Here is an 18879-nt window from a genome sequence, read left to right as displayed (position 1 = left end):
GAAAAAAACAAGAAACAATATGGACGAAAGAAGAATAAGGATAAAACGATGAAGAAGAAAGAAAAAAATAATGAAAAGGAAAAAATAGGAAACAAAAAACTAGAATTTATCTTAATTAAATTAGTTTGTGGATTATTCAGTTATAAAGTATTTTTAAGTAATTAATTTTATATTGTGTTTATTTTTTAAGTTAATTTTATTTTGATTTTTATGTCTTAAATAGTTATTTTAATTATTTTCAGTTTATAACATAAATTTAACATGATAATAAAATATTATACATTCACTTATTAAAATCAAAAAGATAATTTTTTTCCATCCTTTTTACTTATAAGTTAATCTTTTTTCATTAGTTTGTTTAACAAATACAAATTTTTATTTTGATAAATTAATTTAAAAAACAAACTAATAATTAAAATATTTGCTTTGAGATTAATAACAACTTTAAATTTGAAACTAAAACAATAGTTGAATATGAAATGAATAAAATCATACAAAATTTGTGAATAAATATATTTTTGTCAATTAGTAGTGTATTTAAATAATTTTAAATGATTATATGTCATCTCTTCTAATAAGAATGAAAATTTCTTTTCATCTTCTTCATTTTTATTCTTGTTATATCTGTTTTTTCAATGAATCTATCATATTTATTTATTTTAATAATTTATGTATGATTATATTCAGTTTCATCATATTCATTCTCACTTCTAATTGTAATTAAGTAGATAAAATCAGTACAATTTAATACATACAAATTTATAAAAAATGAAATAACAAATTGAACAACTCAAAACTAAGAACTTCTACATTAATCTACTGAATTCCAAATTGAATATATAAAATGTAAATTTTTTGATCATTTTTGCATAATATATTATATGAGAAAAAAATATTACATACTTTCGCATAATATATTACATATTTCGATGATACGTTTTGCATATGTTAATGAAAAAGATGAATATAAATCATAAATATTAGTTATTTAAAATTCTACATGAAAAGTTTTAAAATCAAGTAACTTAAACTTGTATAAGTAGTTATATTTTTTATAGATAATAAATTAAATTTGTGATTTAAACAGTGATAATGTAGATTTTAATATCATGTTGATTTTTTTTTGGTTAATAGAGATTTATTTATTTTTAATATATTTTTAATCATAATATTAGAATTATGAATTTTTTTTTAAATTTATAATTTTGATATATATACGAATAAAAATAAAAATTTAAATACTGATGTGGATGCTTTGAAAATAATATAGCTTTAACTATCATTAATAATAGAATAATTTTAAGTAACAAACTTTCCTATATTATTTTGTATTAACAATGTAATTTTATAATTTAAAGAAAATTTTAATTTTAGTTATTGATGTGAAATAATAAAATTGACCTTTTATATTTTATGTGGATGTCCTTAGAGGCATATAGCTTTAACTTTTATTTTTCTTTAAATATATTTGTTTGTTAACAGTATAATTTTAAAATTTAGAAATATTCTTAATTTTAAATACTGATGTGGACCAAGATAATTGAACTTTTAAATCATATATGGACATTCTTAATGGCATATAGCTATAACTTTTATTAATAATAGATTTAGAAATCAAACCTGAAAAATCTCACACGAGGCTCGCTGCGGCAAGTGATTTTAGCCTCTCCTCTTTATTATGAGGCTTATCGAATGTATTCATATGCTGCTTGGTCAGCTAATTGCTACTTCAGTGGTTCATGTTGGGTTGTTAAAACCTATTCAGATGCTATGTTATTTCAAAAAATTTCTTCAGATACCTCAGTCTCCTCCGCTATGTTTTTTTTCTCTATTTTCAGTGTTTGGTTTTTCAAAAGTGTCGAGTATCAATCACTTGACATGTTTCTCGGATTGCTTGAAATTTATCATTGTTTTCAAATTTGGTGGTCAAGCTTTGAAGATTTTATAATATATTTTTCAATATTAAAGCGGCTTATAGTGTTTTTGTTTATATCGTTTTTCATTATATTCTTTATAATTTAGCTAATAATTAAACATATAGTTTAGTCAAGTTTGTTCTTGTAGTGGATTTATTTATATCTTCTTTCATTATATTGTTTGTAATTTAGCTAATAGTTAAATATATAGTTTAGTCAAGTTAGTTATTTTACGTTGTAATACTCATTTTTTAGTGAAACATTACTCTATCTTTTGTCTTAGTTTATTTTACATGGTTGCACAGAAAAAAAACTTAAAAATTATTATAATTATGTGAAAAAAATTTGGATGTTCATATAAGAGTCTCTAAATATGTGTGTATATATCTAATTTAAATTTAAAATTTCCTATTTTAATATTGTTTATTTTAGTTTTTTATTATTAATATCAATTTTATATATAATTTTTTTTACTTTTAATAATTTTAAAAACAATAATAGAATTTGGAAATTTTTCAATTTTCAATGTTGAAGTGGACCAATATTTTTTTTTATAAGACCAATAAACTTTTTAAATTTTCTTTTTCAATAATAATATTACAATTTGTAAATTTTCCTTAATTTTGAATGTTGATGTGGACCAATAAAATTGATTTTTTAAATCCTATGTGGATACATTCTTAATTTCCTTTTTTCAGCAATAATATGTTTTATTATTTTTAAATGTTGATGTGGACCAATTAAATTAATTTCTTAAATCCTATGTGGACACTCTTAGAAGCATTTAGCTTCAACTTTTATTAGTATATATATATATATATAAGATAAGATAAGATATATTAAATAGTTTGTTTTATATTAATTAAACTTTTTCAGATATATACTAAATATAATATAAAATTGAATTGGTTTTTTTAATTAAAGTTTTTCAGATATATACTAAATAATTTTTTTTTAATTAAACTTTTTCAGATATATACTAAATAGATTTTTTATATTAATTAAACTTTTCAGATATATACTAAATATATATTATATATTATCCATACAATATTAAAATTTGAAAATTTATTTAATTTTAAATGCTGATGTGGACCAATAAAGTTACCTTTTTTTAAGCCTATGTGGACATCCTTAGAAGTATTTAGCTTCAACTTTTTAGTAATATATATATATATAGGAGAGAACCCGTGCATATTCGCGGTTTTATTTTAATTTATATTTTAAATTATACATTTTAAAAACTTTTATTAAATTTTATTTTTATTATCAATTTTTTTGCCTTTAAAATATTTATATTTTCTTTGATTTTTTAATAACATATTATTTATAACTATTCTACACCAGTTGTACGAAATAGTCCAAAATTTCTCCCATTATGATAAAGAATTAAAAACCTACTATTTAATTTCTGTATAAAAATGTAATAGTTCACATAAAAATATAAGTTGAATACCAGAGAGGAATATTTATTTGTTCTTCCATCTTCATATTCTTTTTATTGTTGTAAATCCTAGTAATATAATATTTGTCAACTTTCTCAATATACAATTTTGTGTTTTTTTGTTATATATATTTGATTGATTTCTGGTTTTTTTGTACAAAAAAAAACAATTTATGACATTTTTATATATCCACTCTTCTTTTTACTATTATTTTTTATATTTTTTTTTATCTCTTTAATCATTTATTAATATTTTTATGTTTTATAAATTTATTAGTTAGATTTTTATATAAGATTATTTGAAACTTCTTAATATATTCAGTTTCATAATTTTTTTCACTTGCACTAAAATTTAATTATTTTTTAGTTTAAAAATAAAATTTAAATCATTTAAAAAAAGAAAATAGAATGATGCATTTAAAAAATTTTGTATTATATAATATTTATAAGTTATAATATATTTAAATTAAATTTTAATTCGTTTATTATATAAATTTATTTATATACATATTATTTATTTATATTCTTTAATGTGTTTCTTTAAATTTCATTAATTATTTTTTAATTAAGATTGTAAATAGACATGTATCACTCTCTCCAATGCTGATGTGGTATTCAGCTGGAGAAAGTTGATTGTCTTTTATATATAAGATTAAATTTTAATTCGTTTATTATATAAATTTATTTATATACATATTATTTATTTATATTTTTTAATGTGTTTCTTTAAATTTTATTAATTATTGTTTAATTAAGATTGTAAATAGACATGTGTCACTCTCTTCAATGCTGATGTGGCATTCAGCTGGAGAAAGTTAATTGTCTTTTATATATAAGATAAGATTATCTACTAAATGTTTTAGGTTTAGGCATTCCGTTTTTCGGTTGCTTTAACTATTACCAAATTTTATTTTAATTCAGTTTGTTTTTTAAATTTGTGTTGTTCGAGTGTCGGTTCTAAATAGGATATTTAAGTAAATAACAAAAATCCTAACTTAATATATTAAAATGTTTTTTATTTGTTGTGGCATATTCAAGTTAGTTTTTTTTTTTTCAAAAAAAGTAAATTTTTTTTTGTCGTCAATTTTATATATTGGAAAGTCCAAAAAAGCAAATACATGTGGTACAGAGTCCAATGGAAGCCCAAACAAGATTTGAAATATACATCAAACACGTGCAAAAAACGTGTATACATGAAACACAAAGTTGAGACACGTGTCTAAAGAGATAATCTTGAACGGCAACTACTTCTTCACCAACAACGATCGCCAGCAAGTTTCCCGATCTTCTATCCACCATGAGCCGCCGTAAGATTTCAAATCTTCAGCTCTAAACACACCACTATAACATCTTCTCTTCTGTAAAACCCAATACAAAGAGACTTATGAAATACCATACACAAATGTTCTATGAACTATACTCTTTATTAAAAATCACTTAAACAATCTTTACAGAATTGTTAAATCAAAATAACACGACAAAGCACACGGCTTCTCGACATTGACCAATTTCTAATTTATCCAAGTAGTTCCCAACACACTTTTGTTACACTTTGAATTAATTCACCAAAAACTCAAGACTATTCTCTCTAAGCTTCCAGTGAATTTCTCTCGTGAACGGCCAACCGGTTTATGCGGTCAACCACTTTGAATTCACTCACCAAGAACCCAAGACTATTCTCTCTAAGCTTCTAGTGAATTTCTCTCGTGAACGGCCGACCGGTTTATGCGGCCTTCACTCCAATATATATCACCTTCTCAAGGAGCAAGTGAATATACACTTTCCAGGATGTTTAGATTTTCAAGATCTCCATATCAAACTCAGAAGATACTCCTTGAAATACACAGAACTTTCTTTCAGAAATTCCACCAATGGTTACCACGTCATTCTTTTTCAAATAATCCAACTCAGGACTCTCGCACTCTTGACTTCCTTAATGTCTCTCTCTGTATAACACACGACCCTTCTTGTGTTGATCGTTAAGCTCCAATTTCTCAAACTTACATTCTCCTCCTTTTTGTCTGAATATGAGATCTCAAGCTTCCTGTATCAACCAAAGATATAACCAAACAAATATCCAGAAGGTAGATAGAATAGTGCAAGACATGTTATTCAAACTGCATCACACAATTCAAGTTTTACATAAGAGAACAAAAGACAGAAAAGTCGATAACGAGTGATCACTACAAGTCTGAAACAACAATGACAGGAACCCAAAAAAAAAAAATCACTACGATGCCATGTAACCAGCAGGAGCCAATTTCTTCAGTCGTCTTCATCTTCATTCAGCTCCCCCTCAATCTTGGAACCACCACAACCATATTCTCCCCCTGTTTGAATGCATATTCAGATAAAAAAAAACTCAAAGAAATTTAGACAGAGAAGATGAGTCAGAGAGTACTTACCTCGAAAGTGAAGCTGAATTCGCTTAAGCCAATGAGACAGCTGTTCCAGATCAGCTTCCAGAGACGGAGAAGGAGAACAGTCATCTTCCCCAGAACCTTTTCCAGCCTTAGAGTCAAGAGTGATCTTTATCGGAAACCCGCGAAGCTCAGAATCAGCACTGTACTGAGAGACCTCATGCTGGAATTTGAGAAGCTGATAAATGAGATTTGGAAAAGGCAGTTTCTAATTCACATACTCAGGTGTACGAGCAGTCATCACAATCTGATCATAAACCAGATGCCCCAGATTGAAACGCTTTCCTTTGATCACAAACGCCAGCAGCTTGATCCGATCCTTGACCATAGTCATATGATTCGAGGTGGCCATCCAGGAGGAGTAACACAGCTTTTAAAGAACTCCATACTCGGGAAGGAGATGTTTGGAAGCAAATCCTTCCCAACGAGTTTTACGACCACCAGAAACAAGGCGAACAACAGCATCAATGTTCATGCTTTCCCAAACTACAGAAGGTTGAGATGCATCAATGAGAAACAGACAATTAATGATCTCGGGAGTGAATTCATACATCTCACCGCAAATGTACAAAAGGTTGACTCCATTTCTATATTCCAAGTCCAGAACAGATGCATAAAACTCATGAACCTCATCAGGACAATAGGGATCAACATCAATCACCGTATAGGTCAGACCGGCTCGATCAAGCATCATCCGAACATGTTCCAACTTGGGATCCTCAAGAGAAAGATATTTATGATCAAAAAACGGATGAAAGCGAAAGGAGTCATACCGATCATGAGCAGCCTCAGAAAGAAATCCGCGAACTGGTATGGTGAGAGGACGGGTGAATTCCGGATGCATGCGGTCATGGGCAAGCTTAACACGGCGATTTTCAGCATATCGAGCTTCCTGATCTTCATAATAGAAACCTTCACGCGGATCCTCAAAGTCATCAACCATATCAGCATCAGCATCAGAAGTGCCGTCATCAGATCCAGCAATCGGGGCAGAGGGCATGTCGCGGGGGTCTTCAGAGACAGCTTACGGAAACCCGAGATTGCTATTGTTGGTACTGTCATCATCCAGAATCAGTACCGGTTCTTTGCCGAGGCGACAATTTGCTTTCAAAAGTCTGGGTGCATCGACGGAGAGCGGAAGCAAGAGTCTCAGAGTCTTCTGGTTCCAACACGAGGCAGCGATAGCAGCAGACATGAATTTTGCCGACTGTTGACGAGTATGGCGAGACATGATGAAAGGAGATAGTTTGTGTGCTCAAAGGGAGAGAGGTGAGTGGCACACGATTAGTGTTTCATAGCACATGAAACATTATCTGGTCTTTATAAACAAGCGGGAACCCTACACTCATGGGCTTGAAAACAAATTGCTAGCTGACAAAGGAAATGGGCCGAAAAGCCCACAGACAATTATCCCAAAAAAAATGATGTGTGACACAGGCAACTTCCAATTTGAGATACAGCTGAACAAAGACATCGACTCAACATTCAAAAGAGAACTAGAATAGGACCCCATGAAGATCAATAAACCTGTACACTTAGAACACCACATACAACCTATGCAATGCAGACATACAAGAAAGCACTAAAAAACTTACAAGAGACGAGTGAGGAGAAGAGGGATGAGTAACCGGTAAACTGACATAGAGAGAAACAACAACACAAAAACGTTTAAGTCACTCTGATGAACACAGTAAGGCAGCAGACCTTTAGCCAAAGCGCTTTCACCTCACTGATTCAGTTGAATCAAGACCTGAGAATCTCAACATTGTCTCCTGAAATCAGTTGCCTATAGGAGAGCTCTTATCACAATCATATCACAGTGTCCTCTTCTACATCAGACGAGAGTGGTCACACCAAGACGTACTCAAGAGATCAAAAAATCTCAGCACCGATGCTGCATTCCCTCAGCTGAGGAGCATTCACACCTTTTTAGAGACATAACATGATAGGTAGTGAGTATTCACTCATCTTTTGCTTCGAGAGGTATAGATTTTGATACTTGTTGTGCCAAGGTTGCTGTAATCTCCTGAGTGAATCTATGTCTTTCGTTTGTGCTGCGTATCCTCATCCGATGAGCATTCACACACTACTTATTTTAGAGCCCAAGACAGGTGTGTTTAGCAAGCACTCAGACTCTAAATGACTGTTAAAGAACTCTGTGCTCAATCCTGTCAGTGATCAGTAACAGATATGGAGTGGTTTGACAATCCATTCCGAACTGAGTGACAATCACATCGAGCAGGCAACCAGAACTCAGAGACAAGGCCGAAGACAACCAGACTGACCCAAACGAACCTGTTCACAAGGTTTTAAAAACAAATGAAATGAAATACAAGAGCTATGTCAGTTCAGACCTGGTCTCACCACTCTTTGAACAGACTTAATGTTCACAAACACCCAACGCCTTTCTCAAATGCAAGAAGGTGTTGAAGTCGAGAGGTTTAGTAAATATGTCTGCAAGCTGTTGTTCAGTTGGAACATGTTTAGTGATCACAAGTTTATCCTCAACTAGTTTCCTAACAAATTGATGTATGATGTCAACATGTTTTGTTCGAGAATGCTGCATAGGATTTTTGGTGAGATCAATTGCACTTTTGTTATCACAATGGACTAGAAAGGGATCATTGAAAATACCATAGTCAGCTAGCATCTGTCTCATCCAGAGTAACTATGTGCAACTACTGCCCAGAGCAATATACTCTACCTCTGCAGTGGAGAGTGACACACAGTTCTGTTTTATGCTATGCCAAAATATCATGTTGTTTCCAAGAAAGAAGGACCCACCAGATGTACTCTTCCTATCATCCAAGCATCTTGTCCAATCTGCATCACAATACCTTGCAAGATTCTCATTAATCTCAACCTGACTTACTCTTTCAGTCTCACTTGTAGCAGCAAAAACAACCTCTTTCTGTTTTGCCTTTTCATCAGCCGTAACTTCCAGTTCTTCAGCTTTGAGCATGCCTACAAAGGTGTCAACTTCATATCGTCTGAGTCCATTGAATATTTGACCACAGTTTTTTTAGCAGCATACTTCGGTGAAAGATATCTGAGAAGTTTTTTCACAAGTTTCTTATCCTTGTATTTTTTCCCAAGAATCAGAGCCTCATTAGCGAGAGTACTGATTTTGGTGGTGAAGCTGGTGATTGATTCATCCTTATCCATCTTGAGATTTTCAAACTGAGAGGCCAGGTGATCAATCTGAGTCCTCTTTACACTCGTGTCCCCTTCAAATGATTTATCAAAATGTCCCAAGCTTCCTTCGCGGAAGTACACCCTTGAATTAAACTGAACTCATCTAGTTCGACTGCATCAAATATTGCATTAATGGCCTTTGAATTGAACTTGGAAGCACTCTTCTCAACATCTATCTAAGTGTTCTTTGGCTTGGTAGCTTTAACAGTGACTCCATCATCATTCACAGACGTCACCACAGGTGCTTGCCACCCTTCTTCTATGGCTTTCCATGCATCTTCATCAATCCCTCTGATGACATGCTTAATCCGTGCTTTTCAGTGACCAAAAGTGCCTGCTTCAAGACGTAACAGTTTTTGAACAGCTATCAGCTTGGTAGTCTCCATGTTGTCCTCAAGATCTCAACCTGTATAAGATTAAGAAATCTACGGAGGTGACCTGCTCTGATACCAAATGTAAAACCCAGTACAAGGAGACTTATGAAATACCACACACAAATGTTCTATGAACTATACTCTTTATTAGAAATCACTTAAACAATCTTTACAGAATTGTTTAATCAGACTAACACGACAAAGCACACGGCTTCTCGACACTGACCAATTTCTAATCTACTCAAGTAGTTCTCAACACACTTGTGTTACACTTTGAATTCACTCACCAAGAACCCTAGACTATTCTCTCTAAGCTTTCAGTGAATTTCTCTTGTAAACGGCCAACCGGTTTATGCGGCCTTCACTCCAATATATATTACATCTCTCAAGGAGCATGTGGATATACACTTTCCAGGATGTTTAGATCTTCAAGATCTTCATACCAAACTCCAAAGATACTCCTTGAAATACACGGAACTTTCCTTCAGAAATTCTACCAATGGTTGCCACGCCATTCTTCTTCAAATAATCCAACTCAGCACTCCCGCACTCTTGATTTCCTTAATGTCTCTCTCTGTATAACACACGACCCTTCTTGTGTGGATCGTTAAGCTCCAATTTCTTGAACTTACACCTTCTAACTTCACCGATGAAGATAATAGAAGCTTCTCTAACTTGCCGAAAGCAACTGAACTATAAGTTTAAAGATTTGACAGCAATTTCTGCCCTAACCAAACCCCAAACTAATCGAACAATACGATTCAAAAATTTGAAGAGAAACTCAAGCTTCATTGCCGGAAAACCGAACTGATCTTCAATTTGAATAGAATTTCCCTCTACTAAGATTAGCAAAAATACTATCCATAAAACAAGAAGAAATTGCTCTATTCCAACAGAAAAAACATTAAGACCACCAATTCTTCTGAAAGGTATCCAAAATCGGAAGCACAATTTTTCTCTCCTAAAAGATGAATCGAGATTAATAAAGGAAAGAAAACAAAAACAAACTAAAAACCAGATTAAAACCGGACACGAAATCGGACAACACTAAAAGAAATCAATACTCGCCAGAATTTTATTATCCAATCAACGGAAATTAACAAAATTGGAGAGAAAAAGTGCTCGCTCTCTCTGAAAGATAGGGATGAGAGAATAGAGTGAGGAAACAAACTCTCCTTTATGTTCATCATATTCAAGTTAGCTAATAGCATATTCAATGCAGTTTCTTAAGTGGATTTTTTAGGCCCAAAATTAAATGAAAAGTAAATGATTTACTAAAAACAGTTTCTTAAATTGGATCTTTAAGATCATCTTTATCAGAGAAGCTCATATGGATTTCTAATTAATTATTATAATATTAATTAAAGCTGATTTAAGAAATATACAAAGAAACTTGTTTTTGATGTATATTGGAGAAATCCAGAAAGTTTTTTTTTTTAATAAAAAAATTTTAATATAGAAAAAGAAAATTTATTTGAAAATAACATTATTTTCTAAACCCAAAACGATCAAAACCCAAATCAAAAACATCCCCAGAGTAAAAGGTTGGCTTTGGTACATTCATACATGGGTAGTCTTGTTTTGGCAAATGACCTTTGTTCAGTTTCTCAACAAGTTCAAGTCATCAAGGTTCAAGTCTTTTTGGAGGGAAATATTGTTAATTACCTCCATCATCTTTCGTCCCTTTTCACCTTCAAACTTCTTGGGGTAAATCGCCGCAACAATCATCATTAACCGCAGCTTGCTTTCTTGGTTTATAACCTGGAAATTTTGATCATTGTCATCAGCACAAAAATCTTCTGATGTCTGAATCTTACAACTACAAAAGCAGAGCATCTTACATTGTTGGTGGTCAAGAATTTGATAACGTCTTTTCTTCCAGCATCCCCAAATACAAGGTCCTGCTCGAGCTGCCCAAGTTCTCTTAGACCTTGTTCCATGATAGTTCTATTAATTGTTCTAGCAATCTGCAGTGACATTAACCACACTTATTTTATGAAAATTAAACGATTTACCTCGTCGCGTCATAGTAATCAACTTGCAAGATAAGAATACTTAATCAAACTCTCTTCCATTGTTTATGTTATAAGCTTAAAATTGACCTCTACATGAAGAGAAAGCTTGTCAATTTGCTCACTGTACTGAGGCAAAGCGTGAACCATCTTCTGCAAATCTTTTGATGAAAGATCACCATCTTCTGTACTGAGGAAAAGCGTGAACCATCTTCTGCAATGTGAGCATCACGAAGTTCCACCCAAATGGGATCTTCTTCATCTAGAAGAACCTCTTTCTTGATTATCACCAGTTTTGTCGTGGCATCAAGCGCTTTGGCGTCTAAACCCCAAATCAAAAGCATCTCCAACCAAATTATTTCAAGTAACAACTAACAGTCGAATATGTTATCAGATTAACCCAACTCAAAAACCCATTTTCCAAATCCTCTTATCTCCGAAAATCAAGTATGTGGCAGTTTATTATTCGTTGAAGTAGGAGAGAGAATGAGGGAATAATATTTTAATAAATAGTGCTGTGTGATATCACAAAACGACGAGAGAGGTTTACCATTGTAACAACAAGACTACGAAGGGTTCTAATTTTTTAAAATATCAAAATTATTAAGAAAAAAACTCTTATCTTATTGTTTCCATAAGCAGTGTATATATACATTACATAACTAATGTATCAGAAACCCTAATGGGCCATGAGACATTAACCTGATGGTTAATGGGCCGGTTACTAGAAGTCCATTTGTTTATAACACTCCCCCTTGGACAAGGTAACCGTGCCTGTCACAAAACCGGGATCTCTATAATGCGCTGGGAAACGTTGCCTCATTAAAACCTTACCAGGAAAACCCAGTGGGAAAAACCATGGTGAAGGAAAAAGAGTACAACACGCATTACTCCCCCTGGTTTAGGCATCACTGTAGATCTCTAAGTCTACGCATTCCTATCTGATCAATGAGCTTCCGGAGTGTAGAAGTCGGTAATGATTTAGTGAATAGATCGGCTGAATTTTCGCTTGATCGGACTTGTTGAACCTTGACCTGACCATCCTCCTGTAGCTCATGAGTGAAGAAGAATTTGGGCAGAATATACTTCGTCCGGTCACCTTTGATGTAGTCGTCATTGAGTTGAGCGATACAAGCTACATTGTCTTCATACATCATCGTAGGCTCCTTATCTTCGTCCATACCACAATCTGATCGGATATGCTGAGTCATGGACCGCAACCAAACACACTCTCTACTAGCTTCGTGAATGGCCAAGATTTCCGCATGGTTGGATGAGGTAGCGCCAATAGTCTGCTTCATGGATCTCCAAGATATGGCTGTTCCTCCATGCGTGAAAACATAACCGGTTTGAGACCGGGCACAGTGCAGATCTGATAAATATCCTGCATCAGCAAAACCAACTAGACCATCCTTGTTATGGTTAGAATAAAATAATCCCAAGTCCTTAGTATCTTGAAGGTATCTAAGGATGTGCTTAATACCGTTCCAGTGCCTTTGAGTTGGACACGAACTAAAGCGAGCTAAGAGGCTCACGGCAAAGCAGATGTCTGGTCTAGTGTGACTAGCCAAGTACATTAATGCTCCTATAGCACTGAGGTATGGCATTTCAGGACCGAGGATTTCTTCATCGTCCTTCTTTGGACCGAATGGATCACTATCCAATCCAAGGCTCCTCACAACCATTGGGCTGGTCAATGGGTGGGCCTGGTCCATATTGAATCTCTTGAGTACCTTTTCAGTGTATGCCAATTGATGCACAAGGATTCCGTCATTGACGTACTCAAGTTGTAATCCCAAACAGAATTTAGTTTTGCCTAGGTCTTTCATTTCAAACTCTGCTTTTAAGCATTTAACTGTTTGGGCGATTTCACCAGATGTTTCGAGGATGTTCAAGTCATCCACGTATACTGCTATGATTACAAATCCTTTGTTTTGATATTTTCTGATGAAGATGCATGGACTGATCGGATCGTTTTCGTAGCCTTCTCTGATGAGATATTCGCTTAACCGGTTATACCACATACGTCCGCTTTGTTTCAGTCTATATAAGGATTTGTTCAGCCTAATGCAGTGTTTATCACGAGATGCATGCTTATCTTTGAGCTCAATACCATCTGGTAATCTCATATAGATTTCACTGTCCAGTGGTCCATAAAGATATGCGGTTACAACATCCATTAACCGCAAATCTAAGCTTTCTCTTATGGCCAGACTTATGAGGAATCAAAATGTAGTTGCATCCACCACTGGAGAATAAGTCTCCTCATAATCGATTCCGGGTCTCTGTGAGAATCCTTGTGCTACAAGGCGTGCCTTGTATCTAACGACTTCGCCGAGTTCGTTTCTTTTACGCACAAAGACCCATTTGTTTCCCACTGGTTTAACATCGAATGGTGTCCTCAAGATCGGACCAAACACATTCCGTTTCTTTAAACTATTCAACTCCACGTTTATGGCTTCTTTCCATTTCAGCCAATCTGATCTACGAGTGCACTCAATTATAGACGTGGGTTCTAGATCCTCTTGCGTGTGCGCAATCTCAAGTGCTACCTTGTATGCAAAAGTTTCATTGATGTCGACATCTTTTCGGTTCCATAGAGAACCGAATATGATATAATTGATTGAGATCTCATTATTATCAATCCCTTCAGAACCTTGAGTTTTGGCGTCCCAAACCTCTTGAGATGGTTCGATAGGGTAAGTATCAGCTGAGGCTGTATCCGTGTTCTCTTGAATCCCGGTTTCAATCATTGCACCTTTCTTTGATTTCCGGGGATTCTTATCTTTGGAACCTGGTGGTCTGCCACGTTTCTTACGTGCGTCAGACTCTGTAGCAACTTGACTTTTCCCTGAGGGGACATCTATTCGTACTGGTGCATTACAAGCTGGTATGTACGATTTGGTAACTTTGTTCGGGTCAGCAAATGAATCTGGCAATTGATTAGCTAGCTTTTGTAAATGTATAATTCTTTGGACCTCTGAATCACATTCTAGAGTCTGAGGATCTTGCCATTGTGTGGATGTTTGATTCCATGAAAGTTCTTTTACCAGCTTGTCTGTCTCACCACCTAATCTAGGATATACCGATTCATCAAATCGGCAATCTGCATATCTGGCTTTAAACAGATCTCCTGTAGTTGGCTCGAGATATTTTATGATGGTGGGAGAATCAAAACCAACATATATTCCCATCCTCCTTTGAGGTCCCATTTTAGTCCTCTGTGGTGGTGCAATGGGTACATAGACTGAACACCCAAATGTTTTAATATAGGAGACGTCTGGCTCATGACCCGTTAGCAATTGGGATGGTGAATATTTGTGCTCACTAGATGGTATGCGTATTAGTTCAGCGGCATGTAAGACTGCGTGTCCCCAAGCTGAGACCGGGAGTTGTGACCTCATGAGTAATGGTCTAGCAACCCATTGAATTCGTTTAATGAAGGATTCAGCTAATCCATTTTGTGTATGGACATGTGGAACGGGATGTTCAACACTTACCCCCATGGACATACAATATTCATTAAACGCTTGGGAAGTGAATTCACCAGCATTATCAAGACGTATAGTCTTTAATGGGAAGTCTGGAAAATGGGCTCGTAATCTGATGATTTGGGCCAATAACCTAGCAAAAGCCTGGTTCCTAGAAGAGAGCAGACAGACATGCGACCAGCGGGTCGATGCGTCAATGAGGACCATGAAATATCTGAATGTCCCACAAGGTGGGTGAATTGGTCCACATATGTCTCCTTGGATTCTTTCCAGAAAGTTCAAGGTCTCTTTAGACACTTTGACTGGTGAAGGTCGGGTAATCAGTTTCCCTTGTGAGCAAGCTGTGCACTTGAGGTGCTGAGGGAAAATACCATTTGGTTTAAGGCTGTGCCCTTTAGAATTCTGGACTAATTTACGCATCATGTTCGCACCGGGATGACCCAGGCGATCATGCCAAATAGTGTAATCTAAAAACCGTGCTTTGATAGCAGCATTAGCCTCAATCATACTGACTTTAGCATGGTAAATGCCAGTAGATACGGCGGGTATAGTTTCAAAAACTTGTTTATGGCCATTTATCATTTTAGTGATAATTAAAAACTCTTTGTTCCCTTCATCCTGAGTTTCGATATGGAAACCATTCAATCTTATGTCTTTGAAACTCAATAGGTTTCTCTTAGAACTGGGTGAGTATAAGGCATCAGAGATGTCTAGATATGTGTCATTTGATAACAGCACATTAGCTTGGCCATGGCCCTCTATTAGGCTCGAACTACCCGCTATAGTGCTAATGTTTGCGGTTTTGATTACTAAATTTATGAAGTAATTCTTGTCTTTTAGAATGGTGTGGCTCGATCCACTATCCACAATGATATCCATATTGTCTTGCATATCTTTTCGCCAAATGGATTTCTGACCGGCTTATGATCTGGGAGCTAAAGACCACAGATATCTACTGGAAACTCCTGAGAATGATGGCCAGAAGGGAGGACGAACAGCTGCTACAATGGAGGAACCACCGCTTGGAAAAAATCACCCGCTAAGGTGGAACAGCGCCGATTGTCTTGAGTCTTGACCGGTTTTCACCACTAGATTCTTCTCTTCCAGGGCTTCAAAATGATATGTAGATCGCCTTCTAACTCCTTGTATTTTGAGAGATATGATCGTTTGAAGTTGAGCTTCGTGCTGATAACGTATTAAGGGAAAAACTCTTATCTTATTGTTTCCATAAGCAGTGTATATATACATTACATAACTAATATATCAGAAATCCTAATGGGCCATGAGACATTAACCTGATGGTTAATGGGCCGGTTACTAGAAGTTCATTTGTTTATAACAAAAATTTAATTATTATTTTATTTTTTTAACTCATAAAGAATTCACCATTGTGGATGCTTTTAACATTTAGACCAAAAAAAAAAATGATCGGTGTGATTTTTTGGCTAAGGAAAATTTCATCCTGCAACCAATAAGAAGCGGCCATGTCATCAAGAAGGATCGATCCTTGAAGATTCTAAGAGCAACTTCAATGGAAGAGATCCATATGGGTCTTCAGACCTTTATTTTAATAGTTTTTGAGTAAAAAAGTAAGATTAGAAACAAATTTTAGAGACTTTTTTGTTTTTGCTATGCAATAGGAGAGATCCATATGGGTATTTTAAAAAAAAATTTAGATGGCTGTAATCATCAAACGATCATGATAGAGATGATGAACAATGCAGGAAATTGAAACAGAGTAAGTTACAGAACATTGCGTAGAGATGAGGAACAATGCGTATACTCTGTTAATTATATCTGCCCCCCACAACAACAACATAAATAATATTCTTCCCTTATGTATACGGTAATCATTTTCAGATCACTAAACTGGCTTTTGTTTGCTGTGAAGAAGAAGAAGATAACCTGAAAATTAAAGCTATGTCTTGAGAATGATATCGATCAACAAGAATTTGGTGTGAATCTTCCGGATTCAAATAGCAGAAGTTTATAATTATGTACCCAAAAATAAGGCAGAGTGATGATGTTGGTGCTGAGAAGCCATTGAGCACCATAGCCAACAAAGCCCATACCCCCCACCGCAAAAAGAACGAAGGAGAGAGGGAGATAATCTAGAGCGATCTCCGACGACCACCCAAATCGGAAGCCACCGTGAGGTAATTCAACATGACCTGACAAATCCCGAGTACTGATTTGAGATGGGAGGAGTAAGCCAAGAAATCGAAGTTAGTCCCTGTCGATGCCTGGATCCAGATTGCCGCCACGAGCACAGTCCATTTCCGCCAGCGACCGAATATGGTCATGAGAGGCGGCCTCATGGAGAAAACAAGGAGGGAAGACCCAAAAAAAAGAGAGAAGAAAAAAAAAATGTCTCCAAATTCTTTAACAAATAAAAAGATAACACGTGGTGAAGAAACGAGGAAAAGACGTCCCCAAATAGGAAACGTATATGAAAATAAAGAAACCCATTCTAGTTTTTTTAATATTAAGTTTCTATAGAAAAGCTCGTATATACGGCGTTAAAGATGCCCTAAGGGCATCTCCAACCCACCTCTATTTTTAACTCTAAAATTCTAAATGCTATTTTAGAGGAAAATCCTTTCCAACTCACCTCTATTTTCATCTCTAAAATAGCATTTCTCTATTTTTTCCTTTATATTTGGAGGACCTCTATTTTTTACTCTAAAATAGAGTTGAACTTCTTTATTTATAAATTAGTCCTTTAAGTTTCAAATCTTTTTATTTATTACTAAAATAAATAATATAAATGATATAATTCAAATTTAACAATAAAACTTAACAAAGTTAATTTCAGATGTATTATACCTAAACAAAATTCAGTATTTGATAAAACATTATACTCTTATTCATTTTGACATAAAAAAGACTAGTGATTTAACACAAGACAAAAATATAGTGATAGTGATTTTAAACCAAAATCTACTATGTTTTTATTTATTTTTAAATGATATTATGAATTTTAATTATTGAATAAATGATTATTTTAAGTTATATCATAATGAATAAAAAGTTTGTAAAGAATAAAACAAGTGGGGTTAAATTGTATTTATTTACAAATAGAAGATATTAATAATAAAATAAAAATAGAATATATTTAGAATATTCTTTTTTTAGAGTCAAAAATAGAGGAATACATTGGAGTAAAACCCATCTCTATTATAGAGTTCCTCTATTTTAGAGTAAAAAATAGAGGAATACATTGGAGATGGTCTAAATAAAGATCGATTCTTCTTCTTTTGCTCATTTTTTTCATTAAAAAAGCCCATTTAATCACAAAAAACTCAAAGAGAAACCCAGATATCTATCTAACACTAATTAAGCATTCCTCAACCAGTCCATTTATTACCTAAGCCAACCAATATCTACCCTAACTAGGCATTCAATAGCATCTAACTGAGTTGAAGATTTACCTTAACAGCTTCCTAAAGCCAAATCAACAGCTGGATGTGAAGAGGAAGAGATCCTTTTGTTACGAACTGAATCTGCAAAAACATAAACCCAATATAAGACACAATTGATCATGACCATTTATACCTCTCTTTAATTATCATCATTACCTAAGCCAATATCTATTCAGAAAAAATCAATAATTCATCGATCCAAATCAATAATTCACTTGAAAATAATTCATCAATCCAAAATCCAAAATGAAACCGATAGATCATGAACACTCCGATGAATATATACACCCTAAATCCTCCCTTCCTAAACTATTTCTGTTGATCCGAGTAAGCAAATCCAGGACACAATAAGAATAACAAAAAAAAACAACCATACATATCTAAAAGAAGACAAATCGCTTATCTGTAAAATCGATGGAAGAATCGAGGCATCATCCGCGTATCATGCCGGAGGAGACGACCATCGCGCCGGAGATGACGACGGAGAGAACGGGTCGTCGACGAGAAGATAGAAAATTTGTGTCGAGGAAATAGTCGAAGTCGATTTCCAATTTAGCCGAGAAAATGAATCTCCAGTACGCGATTTCGTCGAGGAAGAAAATTGA

General features: G+C 34.2%; 1 protein-coding gene and 1 long non-coding RNA gene across 2 annotated transcripts; both read right to left on the bottom strand.

The window, feature by feature from the left end:
- Positions 1-4604: 4604 nt before the first annotated feature.
- LOC112090218 (protein transport Sec1b-like) lies at positions 4605-11695 on the bottom strand. The gene is made up of 4 exons (XM_024160941.1): positions 11452-11695; positions 11191-11316; positions 11015-11110; positions 4605-4718 (listed from the first exon to the last, which is right to left on the bottom strand). The coding sequence occupies exons 1-4, from the start codon at positions 11509-11511 to the stop codon at positions 4605-4607; spliced, it is 396 nt and encodes a 131-aa protein (XP_024016709.1). The 5' UTR covers positions 11512-11695.
- Positions 11696-16558: 4863 nt separating this feature from the next.
- Positions 16559-17225, bottom strand: LOC112082218. Its single transcript, XR_002896869.1, has 2 exons — positions 16854-17225; positions 16559-16757 (listed from the first exon to the last, which is right to left on the bottom strand). It is a non-coding gene; the product is annotated as an uncharacterized LOC112082218 (long non-coding RNA).
- Positions 17226-18879: the final 1654 nt, after the last annotated feature.

The sequence above is a fragment of the Eutrema salsugineum genome, unplaced genomic scaffold, assembly GCF_000478725.1.
Source record: "Eutrema salsugineum unplaced genomic scaffold, Eutsalg1_0 scaffold_8, whole genome shotgun sequence".
NCBI classification, from domain to species: Eukaryota; Viridiplantae; Streptophyta; class Magnoliopsida; order Brassicales; family Brassicaceae; genus Eutrema; species Eutrema salsugineum.
Note: the sequence above shows the minus strand (reverse complement) of the source record. Positions and strands in the feature narration are given on the sequence as shown.